The sequence below is a fragment of the Panicum virgatum genome, chromosome 2N (genome assembly GCF_016808335.1).
Source record: "Panicum virgatum strain AP13 chromosome 2N, P.virgatum_v5, whole genome shotgun sequence".
NCBI classification, from domain to species: domain Eukaryota; kingdom Viridiplantae; phylum Streptophyta; class Magnoliopsida; order Poales; family Poaceae; genus Panicum; species Panicum virgatum.
Genome location: NC_053146.1, coordinates 69543484 through 69564182, shown reverse-complemented (window position 1 = coordinate 69564182; position 20699 = coordinate 69543484). Strand labels below are relative to the sequence as shown.

The following is a 20699-nucleotide window of genomic DNA, read 5'->3' as shown; positions in this document are numbered from 1 at the left end:
CTCCGTTGTAGTCTAGCTGGTTAGGATACTCGGCTCTCACCCGAGAGACCCGGGTTCGAGTCCCGGCAACGGAAAGAATGTTTTTTTTTTTCATTTTTGCAGCTCCTCTCTGCTGTCTCCTTTGGGACGCAGTCTCCTGCCTGCCTCCCTAGACCGAGAGAGAGACCGGTGAGAAGACAAGAAAGAGGCAATGGTGCGTGTCCGCTGCGCTCTGCTTGGTCGGCGTGACGTGGTGCCAAGGCAAGGAAGGCCGCCGTTACGTTGGGGGCGGCGACCTCGCGTAGCGTAGGAGGAACTGCCAACTGACGCCTGCCTACCTACCTACCTGCGTCTGCGTGCAGCAGGCACCTCACCTGCCAGGAAGCTTCCTTTCCTGCCCTACTCTCCCCCACGCATGGCATGCAGTTGCAGGCCATCTGGCATTCCGGCGGCCTGTTTCATTCTTCCCGTTGCGTTGCATAGCATTGTTGGCTTGGGCTTTTGGATGAAAGAAACGAAGGAAGGAAGGAAGGATCATCCATATCCATCTGACCATCCATCCATCTCCTCTGCAGTCCTGTACAGTACTGTTGGTGTTGTATATACGCGTGCGTGCTGACATCACATGGCACATCCCTTGTGTTCCACCTATATATCTATCTATCCCATTGAATCAGCTAGCTGTGATGTACTGTACGCGTTTCCAGCAGCAATCGTTGGTGTAGTCTTGTAGCTTGTTGTTGACATTGGACACGGGTGATGAGATGATCCCATCCCCATCCATGGCAACAGGGAGAGCCAAATCACTGTAGATTAAAAGCTGCTTTCTCTTCTCTCGTCTTGTTGCTAGGTATTTCCAACCTCTGCCTCTCGTCCCTTTCCTCGCTCTCCTTCCTTCCTACCGCTCTCTCTCTCTCTCTCTCTCTCTCTCTCTCTCTCTCTCTCTCTCTCTCTCTCTCTCTCTCTCTCTCTCTCTCTCTCTTCTGGAATCTGGATGTTCATGACCTGACCACGCCGCTCTACGCGCTTCTTAAGGTACACTGCACTTGAGCATTCCATTTGTATATTCTTCGATATGATTCTTCCGCTTGGCTGAACATCTGCGCGCAAGCCGAGCTTTGCCGTTCGCATTTGGGCTGCTCGTCTCCTTCCCTGACAACTTTTGCATCAGGCAGTGAGGCAGTCATGGCTTGTTTGAATGCGCGTTAGCTGCGCTTGATCCTCGCTTTTCTCTTGTTTAGCCCCCTTTCCTACTCTTGCTGCACAATTGTTGCTAATCTGCCGTCGTGCTTGGTCTGAGATTCAGTTTTGTGCATGTATCCCGAACAAGATGCCGGGAAATCACTCAAATCACAAAGGCCTCACGTTTCTCTGAAATTTCAGGCCTTTTTTTTAAGATCCTACCTTTGGTTGAACGACATCTCAGGCCTTTACTACGGAACAAGTGAATGCCGAGATCCAATGCATCGAATTCCTTTCTGACGCACGCGCATTGCCCATCTAGTGATCTGCTTCTAGTTTCGGTTTACTGATTGATTCGCTTTGCTTTTGGAGCCTGAATGTTTGTTTACTACCTTGCACCAGGTCTCTGACAATTGGAAGACTGTCTTGGAGCATGTATAGGGCCAAGAGAGCTGCTTCACTTAAGGTGAAGCGCCGCGTTGGCAAGTATGAGCTTGGCCGCACAATTGGGGAAGGAACATTTGCAAAGGTCCGGATTGCAAAGAACATAGAAACTGGGGATCATGTAGCTATCAAGATCATTGACAAAGCAAAGGTTCACAAGCACAAATTGGTTGAACAGGTGGGGATCAAAACTGTGTGCTACTCTCCTTGATTTCCACCGTGCATGAAAAGTTTCCTCAATATTTCCTTTTGTTTGTCATATATTTCTACTCAAAAGATAAATTGTTGATGCCACTCTAAACTATATGGCAGATTAAGCGGGAAATTTGCACGATGAAATTAATACAGCATCCCAATGTTGTCCGACTGTATGAGGTCCAAATATACAAATAATTTTTCACTATTACATTGCCTGCGATTGAAATATGCACATCCAGATCTACTGTTCATAACCCATTTGGATTTTCTTTTTCCTTTTTTCTTATAACAGGTGATGGGAAGTAAAACGAGGATTTACATTGTTCTGGAATTTGTTATGGGTGGAGAGCTCCATGATATCGTTGTGAGGACTCTTATATCTGCTTCCTCGTATTTGATCTTCTTTTTTTGTCGCATAATTTATGTAGCACCCTATCTGCTTGTCTGTCCTAAGCTTTACATATACAAATATTGGACATCTCCTGCTTTATGTAGCACTGTAGTTGTTTTTCTTTGCACGGCAGTTTGGTAATTTGTTGTCTGAACTCACAATCAGGCCACAAGTGGAAGATTGAAGGAGGACGAAGCACGCAGATACTTTCAGCAGCTGATAAATGCAGTAGATTATTGTCATAGTAGGGGTGTATACCACAGAGACTTGAAGGTGTAGTATTGCTCCTTGATTTTGCGCTTTGTATGTGTCATCAGATATGATCTGGCCAAAAAAATAGTATGAAATTGACACGCTGATGCTTCTCGTGTGCCAGCTAGAGAACCTGTTGCTTGATATTGCTGGAAACATCAAAATTTCAGATTTTGGGTTAAGTGCTATATCTGACCAAGTGAAGGTACAATCAGACAGCAATCTGAAAGATTACAAAAGTTATTGCAGTTTTGTTGCGTTTCACTGCATTTCGCTAATTTCACCACAACTCTTGAACTATTTTAATTTTAATAGAACGATGGACTACTGCATACTACATGTGGAACACCTAACTATGTTGCTCCAGAGGTAATGCTTGTTTTTTACAGCTCCTCATCTTTTTGTTTTAACCAGAAATAAGTTTGCCTAACACAAATTGCTGTCTGTTATGTAGGTTATTGATGACAAAGGCTATGATGGTGCCCTTGCAGACCTTTGGTCTTGCGGGGTAACCCTGTTTGTGCTGCTTGCAGGGCATCTGCCTTTCGAGGATGACAACATTGCATCCCTTTATAAAAAGGTATATACAGATGGAACAACGCCTCGTGCTATGCAAAAAACAACACCTCAAATACTAGCATTTTGGATATTTCTAATTTACTCTTTGTTGACAGATCTCAGGAGCTCAGTTTACATGTCCTTCTTGGTTTTCTGCTGGAGCCAAGAGGCTGGTCACCAGAATTCTGGATCCTAATCCTTCAACTGTAAGTCACTATGAACGTGTAAATAAGAACGATTTTCATGAAGCACAAGTGATGTCCCTGTACTGCATGAGTTTCAACATTAAGTTGCTGAACACTTTCATGATTTGAATGGCTTTTCCTCTACAAATATGAAGTCCTTCTGGTGCTACTTGCAGATTGCTGTCTTACTTGGTTTTCCCTTTTTTTTTCTTCTTACCAGCGGATTACGGTTCCTCAAGTACAGAAGGATCCATGGTTCAAAAAGGGCTACAAGCCATCTGTTTTCGATGAGAAATGTCAAGTTACTCTAGATGATGTTCATGCTGCTTTTGGAGACTCAAAGGTGAATTAGATTGAAGCAGGTTGTCACTAGAAAGTACTAAACCTTTCGTGGTTGACATATGAATGGTGTTATGCATTTCCAGGAACTTCTTGTAACAGAGGAAATGGAAGGGCAACCAACCTCGATTAATGCATTCGAATTGATTTCAATGAACAAGGGGCTAAATCTGGAGAATTTCTTTGAATCTGATAAGGTAAGAATATTTTGAGTTGCAGAAGTGTATATCCTGAGTCAATTTAGACCACATATATAATGTATTTTACTATACATTTTACCTATAAAACAGTTTGAACTGTGCCATTGTGATGATAAGCTCAACAATTTTACTAATCTCTGACAGAAGTACAAGCGAGAAACAAGATTTGCATCGGAATGTCCTCCGAAAGAAATCATCAATAGAATAGAAGAAGCTGCTAAGCTACTTGGGTTTGATATCCAAAAGAAAAACTACAAGGTGTGATGGCAATCCTTGCCTCTAATGTTCCTATTGTCACAATATATAGCTTTCGGATTAGTCCTGCTGATTTTGAAGAAAAATCAGAAATCAATAAATAAAACCATGTTTATGACCCCCTATACCATGAACTAAATCTTGACAAGTCTTCATATCTTTTTTGTCCCCCGCTGTTCTTTCTAGATGCTAATGGAGAACACAAAAGCAGGAAGAAAAGGAAATCTAAATGTCGCCACTGAGGTAAGGGAGGAAACCTAGTGGTAAGAAAAACACATGGAAATAAAAGATAATTACTAATTGAGATATTATCTTGTGGCATGTTTAGGTTTTCCAAGTGGCTCCATCCCTGCATGTGGTTGAGCTGAAGAAGGCAAAGGGAGATACACTGGAGTTTCAAAATGTACCAGCATTTTAAAATTCGAAAAAAAAAATCTAAATTACTCCCTTCAACTACAGCGGAAGTCTGGATAACCAGTTAAACTATCGTTTAGTTCATTTTACCCCCCTAAACTATGCCCTTTGGTTCAAATTACACCCTAATACAATTTGTCATTTTCATTTCTCCATGCATTAGTGGAGTTTTAAGTTGAAATTTTATAAGATGATAGTAAACATCATAACACATGTTAGAAAAAATACATCATAATTCTTTATCATTATTTTAATAGGTTAGGATATTTAATAATAAATTAATCATTGGAGTTCAAAATTATATGAAAAAATATTGAAGAAAAATTATAACAATCTTTTTAATATGCATTGTGATGTCCACTACTATCCTGCAAAATTTGAAATTAAAATTAAACTTTTGTATGGAGAAACAAAAAAGACAAATTGCATTATAGGGTCAAATGAATTAAATGACATAGTTTAGAGGGTAAAATGAACCAAAATATAGTTTAGGGGATTATTTAGATTTTGACTATACTTGAAGGGAGTAAATTGAAATTTCTCCTTGAAATTCTGTATATAGACTCAAGTAGTTGTAATCATCGATTCAGTATCCAAAACTCATATCCACTGCTTGCAGTTCTACAGAACTCTGTCCATGGAGCTGAAGGACGTCGTTTGGGTATGCGATGATCAAGTCAAAGACGGAAACCTCCACGCCATGAAGCGGTTGTAGAATTTTAAGCTTACAGAACTTAGTTGGGGGACAAAACGAGAAACTTATTTTCCATGTACATAGCTCCCTTGGTACAAAGAAGTTTGATGCCTAATATAATGTACATATAGGCTTCGACTGCAAAGGCAGCTTAAGGTTTTGGATGAATGAAGAGGTAGATGAAGCGTAGGTCAGAAGTTTGGTTGTTCGTGTAGTGAAACACTGACATGGTATTCAGCTATTCATATTCAACTAGAAACACAGGCGCGGCATTGCCGCGCCACCAGAGTTGGTAAGCCTAGGATTACTTACCCAGTCAACACTTCATTTTGCATTATGGCATTATCAGCAAACAATAGTTGAACCGAGGACAAATTTAGTGAATTATCAGTGTGTGTCACTGCCAATTTATGTAGACTACCATAGCAATATTAGAGCAAAACTAAGTAATACATGTGCAATATCTTTTTCTGATAAATCTCTCCTCTGAAGCCAAAGACAGGTAGCATCACAAAGCTGCATCCTTATATGTGACAAAACTCATCATCCTCGGAAGAAGTTGCACTGGAGAAGGATGAAAATAATAATAGCTGTTACTATATAATAAATATAGTATTAATAGAGTGACTACTATCCGCACACCTTGGATCATGATGCTCTCACCTCAAAACTGTACATGGTATTTTGGAACTGATCTGACAAAGGTCGCAATCAAAAAAATCATAGCAGGAATCACAAAGGCTTAGGGCTGAAAAAGCTATAGAATGCGAGGAATCAAATATTGGGGGTACATACTGCAGCTCCGCAGCTGACATTTTGAACTCTTGAAACTTGCTTTTCACTTTTTCTTTAGAAAGACTTCTAAAATGTCTTCCTTTCACAATTTATCTTTGTGTAGATACAGAGGTTGAAGATACAAGTGAAATGTTGGACATAGGAGTGGCTACTTTCATGACAATGAAACACCTTCTAAGTTGTGAAGGGGCTGGTTAGCTAACCCGCCAAAGCACGTAAAAGGTCAATGGTTACATTAATGCAAGTGATGATGGAATTTTTAGCAGACTACTGTGGTCAAAATTAGTTTTTTTAGCAAAAATGACGCCCAATATTATTGTACCAATGCTTGTGATTACTCAAAACTGGAGAATGAAATTAAAACTAAATTTGGAGCTTGATGTCCAGAAAAGAAAATTTATTTTGTGATAACAAAAACTTCACAATCATTTACCTTAAGTAAAGCTTTAGTCTCTACATTTTTTATGAAAAGAAATCCGGAATGATTCCAGCATTAACTAATAAGAAGCAGAGTTTGTACATGTGGTCCGAACTCCGAAGGCGCACAAACAATGCCCTTTTGTGAATAGACGATCATTAGAAAGCATATGGCTGGCATTTTGATTGCTTTTAGTTCTGAAAAGTGTATATTTATTAATTGTAAAAAAAACTATATTCATTAATCTAATATCCATGTCTCTTAAATTCTTAGATGACAAAGTAAATAACAATACATGGTAATTTCGTATTATTTTATTTAGATCATAAAGATGACAAGGGGCAATGCTCTACAAAATACAACATACCGATCCCCATATGAAGTAAGGGAATGTCATTTTCTACCAGAATAGATGAGTCATAAGACACGTGTATATGTAAAACTGCAAGGAATATAAAACATTTGAGATAGCAACATGTGTATATATACACCTACAAGGAATATGGATCATTTCAGAGTTACAAGTAGGTACGTGGACCGATCCACCGCCCGCGAAATAACCCAGGTTTCGATTGTTAAAGATATCTAATAATAAAATATTTTATAATTTAGACTTCTGAGAAATGAAACTGTTTTACAAAAGTTCATTCAGGAACATTGCCAAAGTTTAATTTTCACTAAAAGCAGTTGAGCAATACCCACATTACTTATTACAAGCCCATCATAGTGAAATCAGTCTTTTCTAAAAATATCTTAGGAAGAGTTAAAATACTATTAACATATACAAAGTATTTTAAGATTTAGCACAGCTAGCAAAGCAAATTTATCAAAGAGGTAGAATGAAGACATAGAATTTAGATATATATTTACACTTGTGAAATTTGAAATTTGGTCTGCTGTTGTGCCATGAAACATGTGATTTTATCAAGCTATTGCACAACAGTTTGTTGCCACATTTACATTTACCAAATTGATACCAAAGTTGATGATTAGTTATCCTTTTCTAAATTAGGTACCAAATTTAAATCCTGAACCCTATAAATCATTAGTGAACTACATTGACAGCATGTTTCATCTAAATTAAAATTATGCAATTTGTTTAAAAATTTACAAATATAGGATTAAATGCATGTGTGGGATTCTAACTCACCCTTTATGTGCGTAGTAGTGACTAATTGCGCTGTCTCAATTTTTGAACTGTCTTCCGATATTTTCTTCTCCTTAGAGTTGATTGTAGTGGCGGGTAGAATGGCACTATTGTCTTCCACTTTATGTGCGTAGTAGTGACTAATTGCGCTATCTCAATTTTTGAACTGTCTTCTGATATTTTCTTCTCCTTAAAGTTGATTGTAGTGGCGGGTAGAATGACACTATTGTCTTCCTTCTCCCTGCATGCTCCAACCTCTTCAGACATTTTTCTTACTCCCATTAGAGTCATTTCTTCCATCTTCAGTTCCATCTTGCATTCCATTTCTGAAGCCCCAATCCTTGCAGCATTACTGCTCTCTGGACTCATTCCTTAATCCAGTTAATTCAATGAGCTTTTGTTTATTGCTTCAGTAACTTGCAGCTTCTTACTTCTCCTTGTGTATACATGCTTGATAGGAGGGTTTAATATACCTTCAAGGCAATGTGAAGAAAAAAATGATCTCAGAAAACAAAAATATTGAGCACATAGTTCTACAGTACCCAGTACATTCACCTATAGATGTTTATTAAGATAAAAACCTCAAGAAAATCATGGTCGTTCACCTTTGAAACGGTCTTCTCCAATCATTCTTGTTGAGTTTAGACTTTAGACATATCGATTGCACCCCTTCAGGTTTTGAACTTTGTATTGTTGTTTCCTTCGAGTTGTTTACTGTGGCTGCTGGAGTAGTTATTTTGTTTTCTTTGGTCTTGCCATCATGTAATCTTGACTGTTCAATACACGCCGGATCTTCCAGCAGTGTACTTTGTGCTGCTTTAAGTTCCTTTGTATGCTCCTTATCTGAGGAATCTCCGAAGTCCAACATGTGGTTGCCTGCTGAATTTACCGCCCTTGTGCTATGGCTGCTGTTCTCTGAATCTATTTTTGCTTGTACTGTTAACATGACCATTCTGGAAGGCCATCCAACCACGTAGTGATAGGAGAATGGAGCACCGTCAATATTTGTTAATGCTATCTTCAGACTGATAGGCTCCTTATCCCCAACTTTGAAACTTTCCTCGTCCACATCAATCAACATTCCAAACGCGGAAGCAACTTGATATAACTCCACCGAACTTCTGTATTTTCTTGGGACCCCATACACTAAAAACCACTGTTTAATCAAATTATTACTTCCATCATGATCGCCTTCCGTCCACCTTGTTGCAGTTAATTTCAGCTTCTCATCATTGAGAAATGGTCAACTGGAATGTTCAGTATATATTGGAGTACTACACATGTGCTAATCACCATTCACTACACTTTCAATTAGCATGGATAGATCAGTATGCACCTACTGGATCAGCCAGTGATAATCCAAAGAGATGTCTAACCTTGATCCATGGATCCTACAGCATGCTACTCCTAGGCCAAACTGATTTCCATCTCCCATAGGCACTTGAGCAAACAGGTGGAGTGCATGCTATTGCGTACCTCGGAGTATGAGAGCAGTATGGCCGGCATGGCCTAGCGAGGGGCGGGGCCATCAGCAGCACCCGAACCCGCTCGCCCGCAGCACGCTCGGCGGCCCCCCGGCGATGGGGGCGTCGAGCTCCTTGTTGTGGTAGAGCAAGCCGGCATCTCCGGCACGTCCACCTTCCTCTTCCGGAACGCGGCGACGACGACCTGTGTAGCAGCCGCTTGAAGGGGCTCCCCTCGGGCCCGCCGTGGCCGAGGTCGAGGCCGAGTTCAAGGCCGCGCCGCGCCGCGCGAGGTCCCGCGCCGCGGCCCGCCCTTGCTCCGCACGCTCGCCGGCCGGCCGCCCTTGCTCCGCGCGCTCGCCGGCCGCCCGCCCTTGCTCCGCCCGCCTCGCCTCCGCCGGGAGCTGGCCGCAGCGAGGCCCATCCACGCCGCACAGCTCCGCGGCTTCGGGGAGGGGCGTCGCAAACTGAAGAGCAGATTCCATGGCAGGGTAGGCTCACCTGGAAGGGAAAGGGAAAAAGTGAAGTTTCTGAGTGAGGGAAGATTCCATGGCAAGGTAGGCTTAACGTGGGCGTCACCTGCAGGTAGAAGCCGCGGACGCCCGGCAGCACGAAGAGCAGCATCGCCGTTGCAGCCATGACGGGAGGAGAGCACCCCAAGGCAAGCCACCGCTGGCCATGGATCTGCATCGGGCATCTTTGAGTTCTAGGTGGATCTGAGTGGCGCGCTGCCGTCCGCCCTTGCTCCGGGCGCTCGCCGGCCGCCCACCCTTGCTCCGCTCGCCTCGCTCCGCCGGGAGCTGGCCGGAGCGAGGCCCATCCGCGCCACACAGCTCCGCGGCTCCGGGGAGGGAGGAGGGGAGGGGCGTCGCGGCCGGGGAGGTGCAGCCGGGGAGGGAGGAGGGGTGGGGCGGCGCTGCCGGCGGAGGGAGCTGGGGAGGGGCGCATGGTGGCCGGCGGGAGGCGCGGCGTGCGGTGGCGATCGGCGCATGCGGGGGGCGGCCTCGGCTAGCGGCCGCGAGGAGCAGGCCGCGGGGACGAGGGGTTCGGCCAGCCGCCGGCCGTTGGTCGCCGGATCGACGACCACGATCTTTTTCGATGACGTGGCACGATGAGAGGCTAGGGAATCGCCCGAGCGCGGACGCGCTTTCGTGTCTGGAGACTAGAAAGAACACGCGGCAGTTGCCACGTGAGACCATTGTTGGACATGGATGAGGACTAAGGCATACATATTGACTAAGCACTGTTAACTTATTTATCCTCGAATGTATTCACATGGTATGATCGTGATTTGATTAATCAACAAACAGAAATATGTTTCTATGAAGTAGAAACATATAGATATCTGATCAAGCAAAATACTCCTATCAAGGGTATCGATATCTCTTTACGACTGTACCTGCATATGGCATGTGTAAAATAGTGCAGACCTACATGGCAACCATTGGAATGCAGCTGGTGAGTATCGCAGTGAATATATTGCATATTCAAGGCTTTAAACCAACTATGATCTAAGCTCTCAGCTACTAATTACCTATTAACTAAATACCCTCTTGACATGAATTTCATCTTACACAAAAGGGAACAAATAATTTTGTACTCCCATTATTTTCAGTACAGGATCTTTTCCCCCTATGGAACACTCGGAAAGGACAGTAAATAGTACTGGAAATTTATGTGGAACTGCCAAACATTATCTGAAATTACCAATCATATGAATGAATTTGTAATTCAACTGTTGCAAAGACATAAGTGTATAAAAGTGATAGGTTCATAGCCCAACGGATCATTTGCAAGAACTTGGGATTCCTAAACATGGTTTATCTTGAGAAGATCTGATCTTGATCCTACTAAGTGAGGAACTGATATTATTCAACAAACTTTAATGGAGAAATAATTTTTTTTCATGTAAACCAAATAGTCATATACAATAAATATCACACTGAGTACATGTCTTAGAGAAGGGAAAAAGGTGCTCTTGGCAAAGATAAGTACTTTATTTTCTTTCTTTCTTTCTTGATGCCTTGAGCACATTTTTCTTTCTGTTTTTGCATCAGCTAATTCTAGCCCCCTTCGAGTTCCTAGTTGAGCTATGCTTATGCCAGTAGGACATGAGACTGCTACTGCCACAACAGCTTGACACTAAATCAGTCTTGTTGATGGAGCGCACATATTACAGTGATGCGATCAGATTGTTTTCATAAATGCTGAGACATAATCTATTTAACTATCCTGATATTTGATTGACATTGCTACTATTAATCTCATCTACTCAATAATGAGAATTGGAGAATAGAGAAACCGACAATTTTGAATATGGTAGAATAAATGTGACTCCTGCTTCGTGGTATCTCTTCTTGCATTCATGCATAGAATTCTTTGGGCCAAAAGTGGGCAATTCAACAGACTCAGGCTTTAAGCTGTTGCAGCTAATGATTTGGAAGCCACTTCCCTTCCTGTCCATTTGCTGGTGGTGATGCAGGACTTTTCCAGTTCCTGGATGGCCATATCTTCGTCATCATGTTGTCCTTCAAGTGTCTAAGCATACTCCATTTGCAGATGCAGTGCCACAATTAAAAAGAGAAGCCTTCAGCAGCAGCTGCAGCGAGAATACCACTGCATAAATCGACACTTGAGCAATTCATCGAATATCTATGGGACATATTAGCTATTTAGCTTCATTTAGCTGCTGCAGAAGATGGACAAAAAAGAACGGTGGTCGCTTCATTTAGCATGATGTAGATTTGGAGGTAGAGAGGAAAGGAAAGGGTGTGGTGAGTACAGTTCCAGGGATCACGGAAGGCTAGGAAAACCATAAATCCTGGTCCAACGTGGCACAAAAACTTTTTCCATGCTTGGTCCTGCATTAAGAAGCACCAATGCATCAGTTCTCGAACTGACTTGGCTCGGATTGAACCAAAATTTGAGTTGGGCAACAGAGGAGCCAGAGGACCAACTGCCGTGAGGCTAGGAGCTACAACGAACATTCGCGGACCCTTGCCTCTCATGCAGCACCACGAAGCCAAGATCAGGCAGGCATTTCCACAAACAGGCGGTGCGCACGCGGAAGGGTTCCAGTTTTCCATTAGCTAGTTGCTTGTACAGGTATGGAACGCGACGGGTCTCAGCTTACCTTGGGCGCAGTGGGAGCGTTGCTCCCTCTCCGTCCGGCGAGCGCATCGATGTTGACCACCACTCCCGCGGGCGCTTGCGCGGCGTCCATCGGTAGCTCCCGTACGTGGCGCGGCGATGGATCGAGCAGGCTCGTTCGACCGGAGTACGACGATGGCATGGGAAGAGGAGGACGAGGCTAGCTGGCCGGCCGGCTAGGCAGCTATGCGTAGCTCTTCGGCACTAGCTGGTTGAGAGCGAGATCGATCTCTGTCTAGGAGGGGCGAGGAAGGCGATGGATGGCAGAGGTGACGCGGCCAGGGGGGACGCGGGGAGTCGGCCAGGGTTGGGATATGGCCGTGGTAGGGAGGCACGTCAGGGAGCTGGCCGGGCGGAGGCAGCAGCGGCCCGGGCCGGCGCGTGAGGGAGGCGGCCGGGTGGCGTGAGAAGGCCGGCGGCGCTGGTGGGATCTGGAGCGTCGAGTTCGTCGCGCGTAGGGGCTGGGAGTCACGCCGCCGGAGGGATGCGTGACGGAGCCCGAGAGGATTCCCGAGGTTTCGGGTTGACAAAGAAACAGGGATCAAATCGATTCGCAATCGAACGGACAACATTGCGCGTTCGCCGGATCGGACGGCCAGTGGACTAACGGCTGACGTGGCCCTATCCGTTAGCCCGCTTTTGGTCCAGGATTCGTAATATAGAGATAGAGATTGTTCAATTTTCTCTGAAACTTTTCTGGAATGATGGAGATGATTGTTTGTTAACTTGCAGAAGTTCAAACAGAAATAGACCGTTGCCATATCTCAATAAAGTTCGCTTACGAGGATACCTTGCGAACGCAAGCATTTGTACATTACATTGAATGTCTGAACCAACTTGTTTCAGCTGAAACTTCAGAGAATGAGTTCTTTTTTAGCAAATGGGATGCACATATAGATCGCGCTGATTCCATGGATTACTCAAGTTATAGAAAAGTGAGAACGGGTTTCAAACACAGCCAGATCATGTAGCAAGTATGCTCAAGCAGCAACTTGTTCCACCATGTTGTTTTCTGCAAGTTCAACATCAGTACCCTCATCTGAATCCAAGGCCTCGGGAACATTACCATCTTCATTCTTGAGGTCTTCCAGGGTGTTTGAGCTCCATTCAGAAAGTTGTTTAACAGATGCATCGTCTGCAAAAGAATTAGCATTCTATCAACAAGAAAGTACTATGCAAAATATGATGAATAGCTGAGTGAAAGCAAGCAGCGTAAGCTGATTCAATGGAGGCATGGAAAAAAACTGAATAGAAGATTTGGGAAGAGTGCGAACCAAGCCTAGGGACTGTATGGCCTTGGGGATGCCTTATGATGATGGGGTCAACAAAGGCAGAAGCCAGCTCCTCGGAGGGTGTTTTGAGCCAGTCCTTCTCTCCAATAAAATGCACTGATTTCACCTTGATCGGGTCCTTGTAGGCGATATTGCAGATGCTTGGGTCCCTGAACTTGCTCCCAGATATGGAGACCATAAACTTAATTGGTGGATGATCACTCAAAACCTTGCCCTAAATTGCTCAACTTTGTTAGAATCCATATGGTGTCATGAATTGCATATGGTCGGGAAAAATTGAGTATAAACACCTTCACTGCTTAAGTTTCCATGTAGTAAATGTTACGACGACATTTGATAAAAGTGCTACACCAATTATGACTACTAAAATTCACATTTTTTAATATTCTGCCAGAAAAAAGGACAGGTTCAGTATTTAGTAGCCAAAACTCACTCGTACCAAATATAGAGCTTCATTTCATGTTAATTCATTAATATTCGCAAACACAGTTTGCTTTATCTTGTCCCTTCGTGCTACCTGCCTACCTCTAGAATATAACTCATTGACTCGCAAGTTTTAAAGAATTTAAGAGTAGAATTTACCTGTGATTGGTAGCCAATCAGAAGGGCTGAAAGTGTTGCACCCTAGAAAGATAAATAAACAAATAAGCTGCAAGACTCCACCATATGTTGTTCGAGGGGTAAAAAAAAAGAACTCCACCATACATTCAAAACAAGTTCAAATACAGCCCCAACATCGTTCAGTAAGTCAGATACTCAGATTTGATTAAAAAATAAAGGTCACAACTCCATCAATTTCTCAGGGCTTTCCTGTGCAACTGATGTGACCTCATTGAAGTGCAGGGCCAGATCAGGGCCCGTGCTAGGCATGCTGCAGCACCGTTCCTGCCTAGTTCATCTTAGGTACATATATACAGTTTTCTACCCAAAGCACTATAATTTAGCTCAAATTCGTCCAATCCAGCACATGGCAACTGGTTAAGTCATTTCTGGCTCCGAACCTGCCGAAGTGCTTGTGAGTTACAATCCTGTCAGACAAGCACCTTGGGTAGCAGAAAATTAAAAAAATATAACTGCAAGACATCAATAGGTTTCCACCTTCCCTCCTGCCCAAACTTCACAGCAGTTCAAAAAGTGTCAGTTCAGTGCATTTTATCCTTTGCTTGGACCTATATTCTAGTTTGTACGCAGATATTATCATACATTAATTATTAACAAATCTCAGGAACTAAATAAACTCAAATTCCACAAAAACATAGGACACTCAATTCTCAGGTGCTCTGAAATAGTTGCTTCATTGGATTTCATTTTACCTGGGAGAATCCAAGTAGGCCTTCAAAAGGTCCATTTTCCACCATATAATCACACAGATATGAAATGCATTCATCTAGATTTGTGGATTCAGTGAATTCCTGCGCAGAAAAAAAATCAAACATTTAACTGTTCTGGCATGAATAGCTAAGACAGACTAAGTTATGATGGTGACCAAACTGTAACTGAAATATAAAATCAGGTATCAGAATGCCATTATAACTGCTTATTTCAGTCGTTTCATCTGAAGCAATCTGAAGATCATACTTTATTGAACTGGAAGTCTGGAACCACTCAAAGTACGGTGGTGGAAATATGCCCTCTATTTCCGACTTTCCACCAGCTGGGAAGATGCCATCAGGGAATACCTGAAAACCCAGAAAAAATTTTGTTCAAGCACAAAACAAAGCAGAAAGCAAATCGATTAATCAGATCCTTTGAGTCCTGGGCATAACCATGTCAAACTGCTGGAATATAGAAGGGTGCCACTTGCTGATCTGCTTCTTCAAGAAATCCCCACTTGTCCGGAAGCCATGCAGGCACAGTACCTTTGCTTTCTTGCCCTGCTCCATGAGAACTCCCCAAGGCGCAGCACAAGTTGAGACAACTTCTTGGAACCTTAAATACCGGGGGGCTTGTGGTAGCTGGTACCTACCACGCCGAGGCTGCACGTTGCCATCACCCAACAAAATTTTGGTTGCAACCTACCCGAAACAGAACAAAACAACAGATAAGACCGCATTTTGCTGTAACCAATTTTTAAATTCAGTTCATATTATGCATCTTACACTAAAACAGTCTTTTTCCTGCGATTCAGAATGATAAACTTGCATCGAAGCACAGTAGCATCTGTTAACTGAAGAAAATACCAATGCAATAGAAAACGCCGGCCATTCAATGATACTTTGTAGTCAAGCAGAAGTTCATGAAACAAAAATATAACTACATAAGGGATCAACTGCAACCAGTACACACCAGGCAGGGCGAGCATTACAGGTTCACATAAAACAAGAGATCTGAAAACACACAGGAGGGAAGAACATAGCAGGAATTGCACTGTCCTTTTAGCAACTACAGCTAATAGAATGTTTCACAGCAAGTTGATGAAATAAGAGTTGCATCTTGACTAATATGCAATGCACAATCTTCTCCGCCTTCAGATTATGGTTCAGTGGCTCACTTGGCCATCATGACCTTGACGAACTCCTCATAATTGATCTGACCATCACCATCGACATCAGCCTCACGGATCATCTCATCCACCTCCTCATCAGTTAACTTCTCACCAAGGTTTGTCATGACATGGCGGAGCTCAGCGGCGGAGATGAAGCCATTTTGGTCCTTGTCAAACACACGGAAGGCCTCCTTAAGCTCTTCCTCTGAGTCAGTGTCCTTCATCTTGCGAGCCATAAGATTGAGAAATTCTGGAAAATCGATGGTGCCATTGCCATCGGCATCAACCTCATTGATCATGTCCTGGAGCTCAGCTTCTGTAGGATTCTGGCCCAGTGAGCGCATGACAGTACCCAGCTCCTTGGTTGTGATGCAACCTGCACAGGGCACCGGTTAACAATTCATGTAATCAGTTCCTGAAGAGTGTACTGTGTTTATAATTAGGTAAATAGTGGACTAAAATAGATGCAATGATTCATTACGTGTCGAGTTTGGGGGAGATCCACATGTCAAAAGGGGCTCTAGCAGTCAAAACCTTAGAATGCTCTGTGGAAACCAGGTTAGTTGCTAAGTGGTTTAATCATTCACTTTTGACAAAATATTTGACGAAACAAGCGTACGTAACACCAAAAACTTGGCCAATCAGAGTGCTAAGCGTACCCTCGTCTAACATAAACCAGTCCAACTTTATTTTTTGTTCCCAACTATTGCGAATTTTAAGGACTATGGAGAATGGTGTTCAAACAAAAGAAAAAAAAGGTGACTGGAAACTGGTTGGAGCTATACCACGTAGTTACTTACACAAATTGATTGCATAAATTTTTAAAGTCTCTCCACTCTAAGGTAAACCTGGGGCATATAAAGCCTAAATTGGAGAAAGTGTTGTTATCAAGCTGCTGAACTATTATGAGGCTACAGCCAGTACGACTGACTCAAGTTTAACTTCTCCCCAAAATTTCCAGTCGCTCGCGGGATCTCAAGAGGAGCAAGTAATTTGTTAAAGTAAAAGGTCAAAATGCCTCTACGGATACAGGGACGGAATTCAGGTGAATCTAACTCGAAACACGCTGTAAAAAAAACAGAATTCAAAATGATCCTAGTTAACAGAACACGACGAGATGCCAGAGCCAGTGACAAAATGGTCAGGACAGGAGATAAGCCTTGGGTCTACATCGCCAGTTCTCCAGTAGGCACACGGAATACCCGACAGCGACCAGGTTGTGGCCCCCGACTCGGTCAGATCCGGGCCGGATCGGATCCACCCCCCGTCCCGTATAAACAGACTTAGAGGCAGCAATGCCGCTCGCCGGCATCGCGCTTGTAGAACAACTCCACAGACCTCCGATCCGAACTTATTAGAGAGAGAAAGAGAGGGAGGGAGGAAATCTTACCATCGCCGTCCTTGTCGAAGAGGCTGAAGGCCTCCTTGAACTCGGCGATCTGGTCGTCGGTGAGCTGATCCGCCATAAGCCCGGTGGTGGGGAGGGGGCAACGAGCGCGGGCGGGATTAAGGAAGGCAAGGAGTGGGAAGCGATGGACGCGGACGCGAGAGTGGGTCGGAGGAGGGAGGAAGAAAGGTCCGGAGCGTTCAATGGCGCGGCGCCCGCAGGAATTTTCCTACCCCCGATTTATACGCGTTGCCACTAGACGCGGCCGTCACCTTCGGCACATCCAAATCCCCAAACTACCCTCGAGCCATTCCCTTTTTTTCCATTACAAATCCCCCGCAAACGAAAATTGAATTGAACATACTACAAACTTTCGTTTCAAAATAATTGACAATTTTGACTTAACTATTCAAAATATAACTGTCGGTCTTTTATATGAATATTTGCACGCATAGATAGAAGTGTATTACATCGATATAGTACTTCCTATCACAAAGTCTAATGATGTTTGTTTCTCTTGATGTATAGTTTTATAATTAAAAAAACATTATTGATCAAACTGTAAATAGTAAATGTCAAAGTTGTCAATTATTTTAAAACGGAGGTTAGTACATGTTAACATGAAAGTCGTGTCATATTTTTTCATTGAACATGAAATTTGTAGTCCTTTTTAAAATACAACAAGGCTAAGTTTTTTTACAGCATTCAAATGGCAGACAAGCTACTACCCCTGGCAATATTATCAATGAGACTGCTTGTCTCTCTCTATCAACAAGTCTATAGTCAATGATAAGAATAGATGTCAGTATTATCATCACTTCACTTGGTCCAATGAAGGTGCCAGGAATTGTGGGCATTTTAGTAACTTGTCAACTACTCCGTTAGGGTCAGGTCAGGCCGGTGACTTTTGCAGGACGATGCCAACATGTGGGCCCCTAAAGCTAAGGAATCTGGATAATGGGGAGTTTGTTGGCATTTTTCAAATGAGCGAAATGACGTATATAGCCCCCACGCGGTTGAGACGCGGAGTGCCAAAATTTTAGTCGAGTACTTATTCTTTTTTTTTAGAGGAAGTCGAGTACTTATTCAAGCTTGGCAGTTTTCAAAACGACCCCTCGACGTGCTCGTGGGCTTTTATCTTCCATCAATCTCTGAGATTCGGCCCAATTAGCCTCGGAACTTTATGGAGCCAGATCATTTATTAAGCTTAAAAAATTTCTAACACAGCAGTACAATCTCCAGCAACAAACAGTGACATCGTCACCGCCGTCAGCACCACGCCGTCAAAACTATCATTATCCAATAGATAAATAAATATCTTCTCAAAAAAAAAACGAAGGATCAGAAATGCTAAGCTCTGACAGCTGAAACATTCATTTTGCAGTACCGACCTGTTTAGGTCATCATCAGATAATAAACAAATTGAGCAGAGATCGAAGACTTGTAAACCTGAATGAGTCGTTGCCATCGCTAGCTAGTTGCTGGCTCAGGGATGAAGCTGCATCATATATATTTGTCGGCAGCAGCTAGCGCTCAGCTGGTTATCGCTCGATGGCTTTGTATAGGACGCAGGTCACGTACTTGGAGCGGAACCTGTGAGTGCAGCCGAGAGCGACCAGCGGCTGCGAGCCCCAGCCCTTCTCGATGTAGAGGTGGTCGAGGACGACGTGCCTCGGCCTCGCGCAGCCTTCTTCAGAGCTCCGAGAATTCAGCACGCCGAGGTAGAGCTGGGCCGGCAGCTGAGGAGGCTCCTTTGCGAACTCCTTCTCACCGGGAACATGGAAACCATAGCTGGAGTCCGGGGAGGGCGGAGCCATGAGCTCAGATACACTTTCCACGCTTTCAGGAATGAAGTCCTGCATGGCAAACAAACAAGAGTCAGATTATTACTTATGCAATGGACAACTGAATTTTTCACCCACGAACAGTTTCTTTATTGATTCCTGATTTCTTTCTTGGAACTTAGCTATTTGTAAGTCAAACTGCCGGGTTTCTCTCCATCGGAAGGCCAATCAGAAATTATTGTTATGTACTGTCATCAGGTAATTGATTCGAAACAATTAATAATCAACAAAGGATGATCTAACGACAACAGTAGTTTCAGACAGATGGACTTGACCGGCTGTTATGATTTTTATCATGTAAATTGTATGCAGAACTGAAAATCTTCCAAGTACATTTACATATGCCCAGATTCCTCGTGGTCAAATCTGTTTTCAATCGACCTATATATTATAAACACTAAGCAGCATGTTGTGTTTGGTAAAGCTCAAGCTCAAACAATGACTTTACTGCGGTAATCCAATAGTCGGTCGGTATGAAAGGGAGAATACTTACATGGACATCTACAAGGTTGACAACCTGACCCATATTGTCAGTTTCGCAGGGAAGATCGGGTATAAATCTTCTTTCTCCGTCTACAATGAATCTGTAACGGTGCACTCCGGATGAAAGCATCAACAGAATGGTGTGATCCTTTCCAGACTTTTCGACAGGTTTCCTGTGACGTGTATATATATATATATATATATATATATATATATATATATATATATATATATATATATATATATATATATATAACAGAATCATAATCATATCAACTCCCTTGTTTATATATAAGGATAAGAATCAGGGTTATGAAAAATGGATTGCATATATATATGGATAAGAATCGTCCGTTTGATGACTGTACTTACTTTGATGTCCAGTTATCCCATGATCCTTCTACGTGGATGTTCCTCCCTCCAAGAGTCCACGTGAGCAAGGTAGGAATTTTTTTTTGAGGCGGGCCATCAGAATCGTCGTGTTGTTGATTCATCAATATTTGGTTAAACACAGGAGGAGGTACTTCTGCAGCCCTTTGCAATGGAGCTACAGGACTCTGAAATATCAAAGATGTCAACTCATTTACTGGGGAAATGAGTTTCTGCAACAGGAAGCGTTTGTGCAATGAAGAAATAAAAGTTAGAGGTTAATTATGCACAGCACAGGAGATGAAGAAGGCTATATATATAGCAAACATCCCTTGATTATCAGACATGGAGAAAATTTCAGGTACACCAAACGTATCTTCAGACAACTAATTAACATTTGAGTGACAGTTTCGCTCAAGAAAAAAACATTTGAGTGACAGAGAAAAAAAGAGAGGCTGAACCAAACACCCCCCAAAAAAGGATGACAATGCCTTCCAGAGCCCTCAACAAACCTGAAACAATCGAAGCAACCAGCTCGCAACAAATTATTAAAACCACGACTTGTTTCTTGCATGCGAATCACGACACGCCAAATAATAATAAAACTCCCGTACCAGGATCGATATATATGAATATATATATGATACCAAAGCCAAATAAAAGAAACAAGAAGTAGGACGTGATCTGATCGTACCTGGGGCACGAACATGCGCGGCGAGTGCGGCCTCGGGGGGCTCCCCGGCGGGGTTGCTGGTTGCTGCGTCGGTTGGACACG

The 20699-nt window shown here is 43.1% G+C and overlaps 4 protein-coding genes, 1 long non-coding RNA gene and 1 other non-coding gene across 10 annotated transcripts; 2 read left to right on the top strand and 4 right to left on the bottom strand.

Moving 5' to 3' along the window:
• Position 1: 1 nt before the first annotated feature.
• Positions 2-74, top strand: TRNAE-CUC. The gene has a single exon. It is a non-coding gene; the product is annotated as a tRNA-Glu (tRNA).
• Positions 75-137: 63 nt separating this feature from the next.
• LOC120662228 (CBL-interacting protein kinase 3-like) lies at positions 138-6264 on the top strand. Of its 3 annotated transcripts, none has more exons than XM_039941386.1 (15): positions 138-829; positions 1564-1783; positions 1918-1980; positions 2096-2167; positions 2360-2467; positions 2571-2651; positions 2762-2815; positions 2901-3026; positions 3121-3210; positions 3410-3532; positions 3615-3725; positions 3873-3986; positions 4170-4226; positions 4312-4386; positions 5017-6264. In XM_039941386.1, exons 2-15 carry the CDS (start codon positions 1595-1597, stop codon positions 5110-5112), a joined length of 1359 nt encoding a protein of 452 aa, XP_039797320.1. In that variant the 5' UTR covers positions 138-829; positions 1564-1594; the 3' UTR covers positions 5113-6264. The 3 variants fall into 3 exon arrangements, with proteins under 3 accessions (XP_039797320.1, XP_039797319.1, XP_039797321.1); XM_039941385.1 differs by lacking the exon at positions 138-829 and adding an exon at positions 858-1014; XM_039941387.1 differs by lacking the exons at positions 138-829; positions 1918-1980 and adding an exon at positions 889-1014.
• Positions 5396-9116, bottom strand: LOC120662230. 2 transcript variants are annotated; one of them, XR_005670209.1, is made up of 3 exons: positions 8057-9116; positions 7455-7924; positions 5396-6746 (listed from the first exon to the last, which is right to left on the bottom strand). It is a non-coding gene; the product is annotated as an uncharacterized LOC120662230 (long non-coding RNA). The 2 variants fall into 2 exon arrangements; XR_005670210.1 differs by having other exon boundaries at positions 5396-5655.
• Positions 9117-11050: 1934 nt separating this feature from the next.
• LOC120662225 lies at positions 11051-12569 on the bottom strand. 2 transcript variants are annotated; one of them, XR_005670208.1, is made up of 3 exons: positions 12048-12569; positions 11697-11775; positions 11051-11603 (listed from the first exon to the last, which is right to left on the bottom strand). XR_005670208.1 is itself a non-coding variant. In XM_039941375.1 (3 exons), exons 1-3 carry the CDS (start codon positions 12204-12206, stop codon positions 11445-11447), a joined length of 324 nt encoding a protein of 107 aa, XP_039797309.1. In that variant the 5' UTR covers positions 12207-12563; the 3' UTR covers positions 11051-11444. The 2 variants fall into 2 exon arrangements, 1 of the variants encoding a protein (XP_039797309.1); XM_039941375.1 differs by having other exon boundaries at positions 11051-11530; positions 12048-12563.
• A 234-nt stretch (positions 12570-12803) lies between these two features.
• LOC120662224 (family of serine hydrolases 3-like) lies at positions 12804-17458 on the bottom strand. The gene is made up of 8 exons (XM_039941374.1): positions 17232-17458; positions 15862-16217; positions 15123-15332; positions 14945-15035; positions 14670-14770; positions 13939-13980; positions 13339-13570; positions 12804-13199 (listed from the first exon to the last, which is right to left on the bottom strand). Exons 1-8 carry the CDS (start codon positions 17305-17307, stop codon positions 13045-13047), a joined length of 1263 nt encoding a protein of 420 aa, XP_039797308.1. The 5' UTR covers positions 17308-17458; the 3' UTR covers positions 12804-13044.
• Positions 17459-18399: 941 nt separating this feature from the next.
• LOC120662977 (SNF1-related protein kinase regulatory subunit beta-1-like) lies at positions 18400-20633 on the bottom strand. Its single transcript, XM_039942017.1, has 4 exons — positions 20619-20633; positions 19928-20157; positions 19566-19728; positions 18400-19084 (listed from the first exon to the last, which is right to left on the bottom strand). Exons 1-4 carry the CDS (start codon positions 20631-20633, stop codon positions 18770-18772), a joined length of 723 nt encoding a protein of 240 aa, XP_039797951.1. The 3' UTR covers positions 18400-18769.
• Positions 20634-20699: the final 66 nt, after the last annotated feature.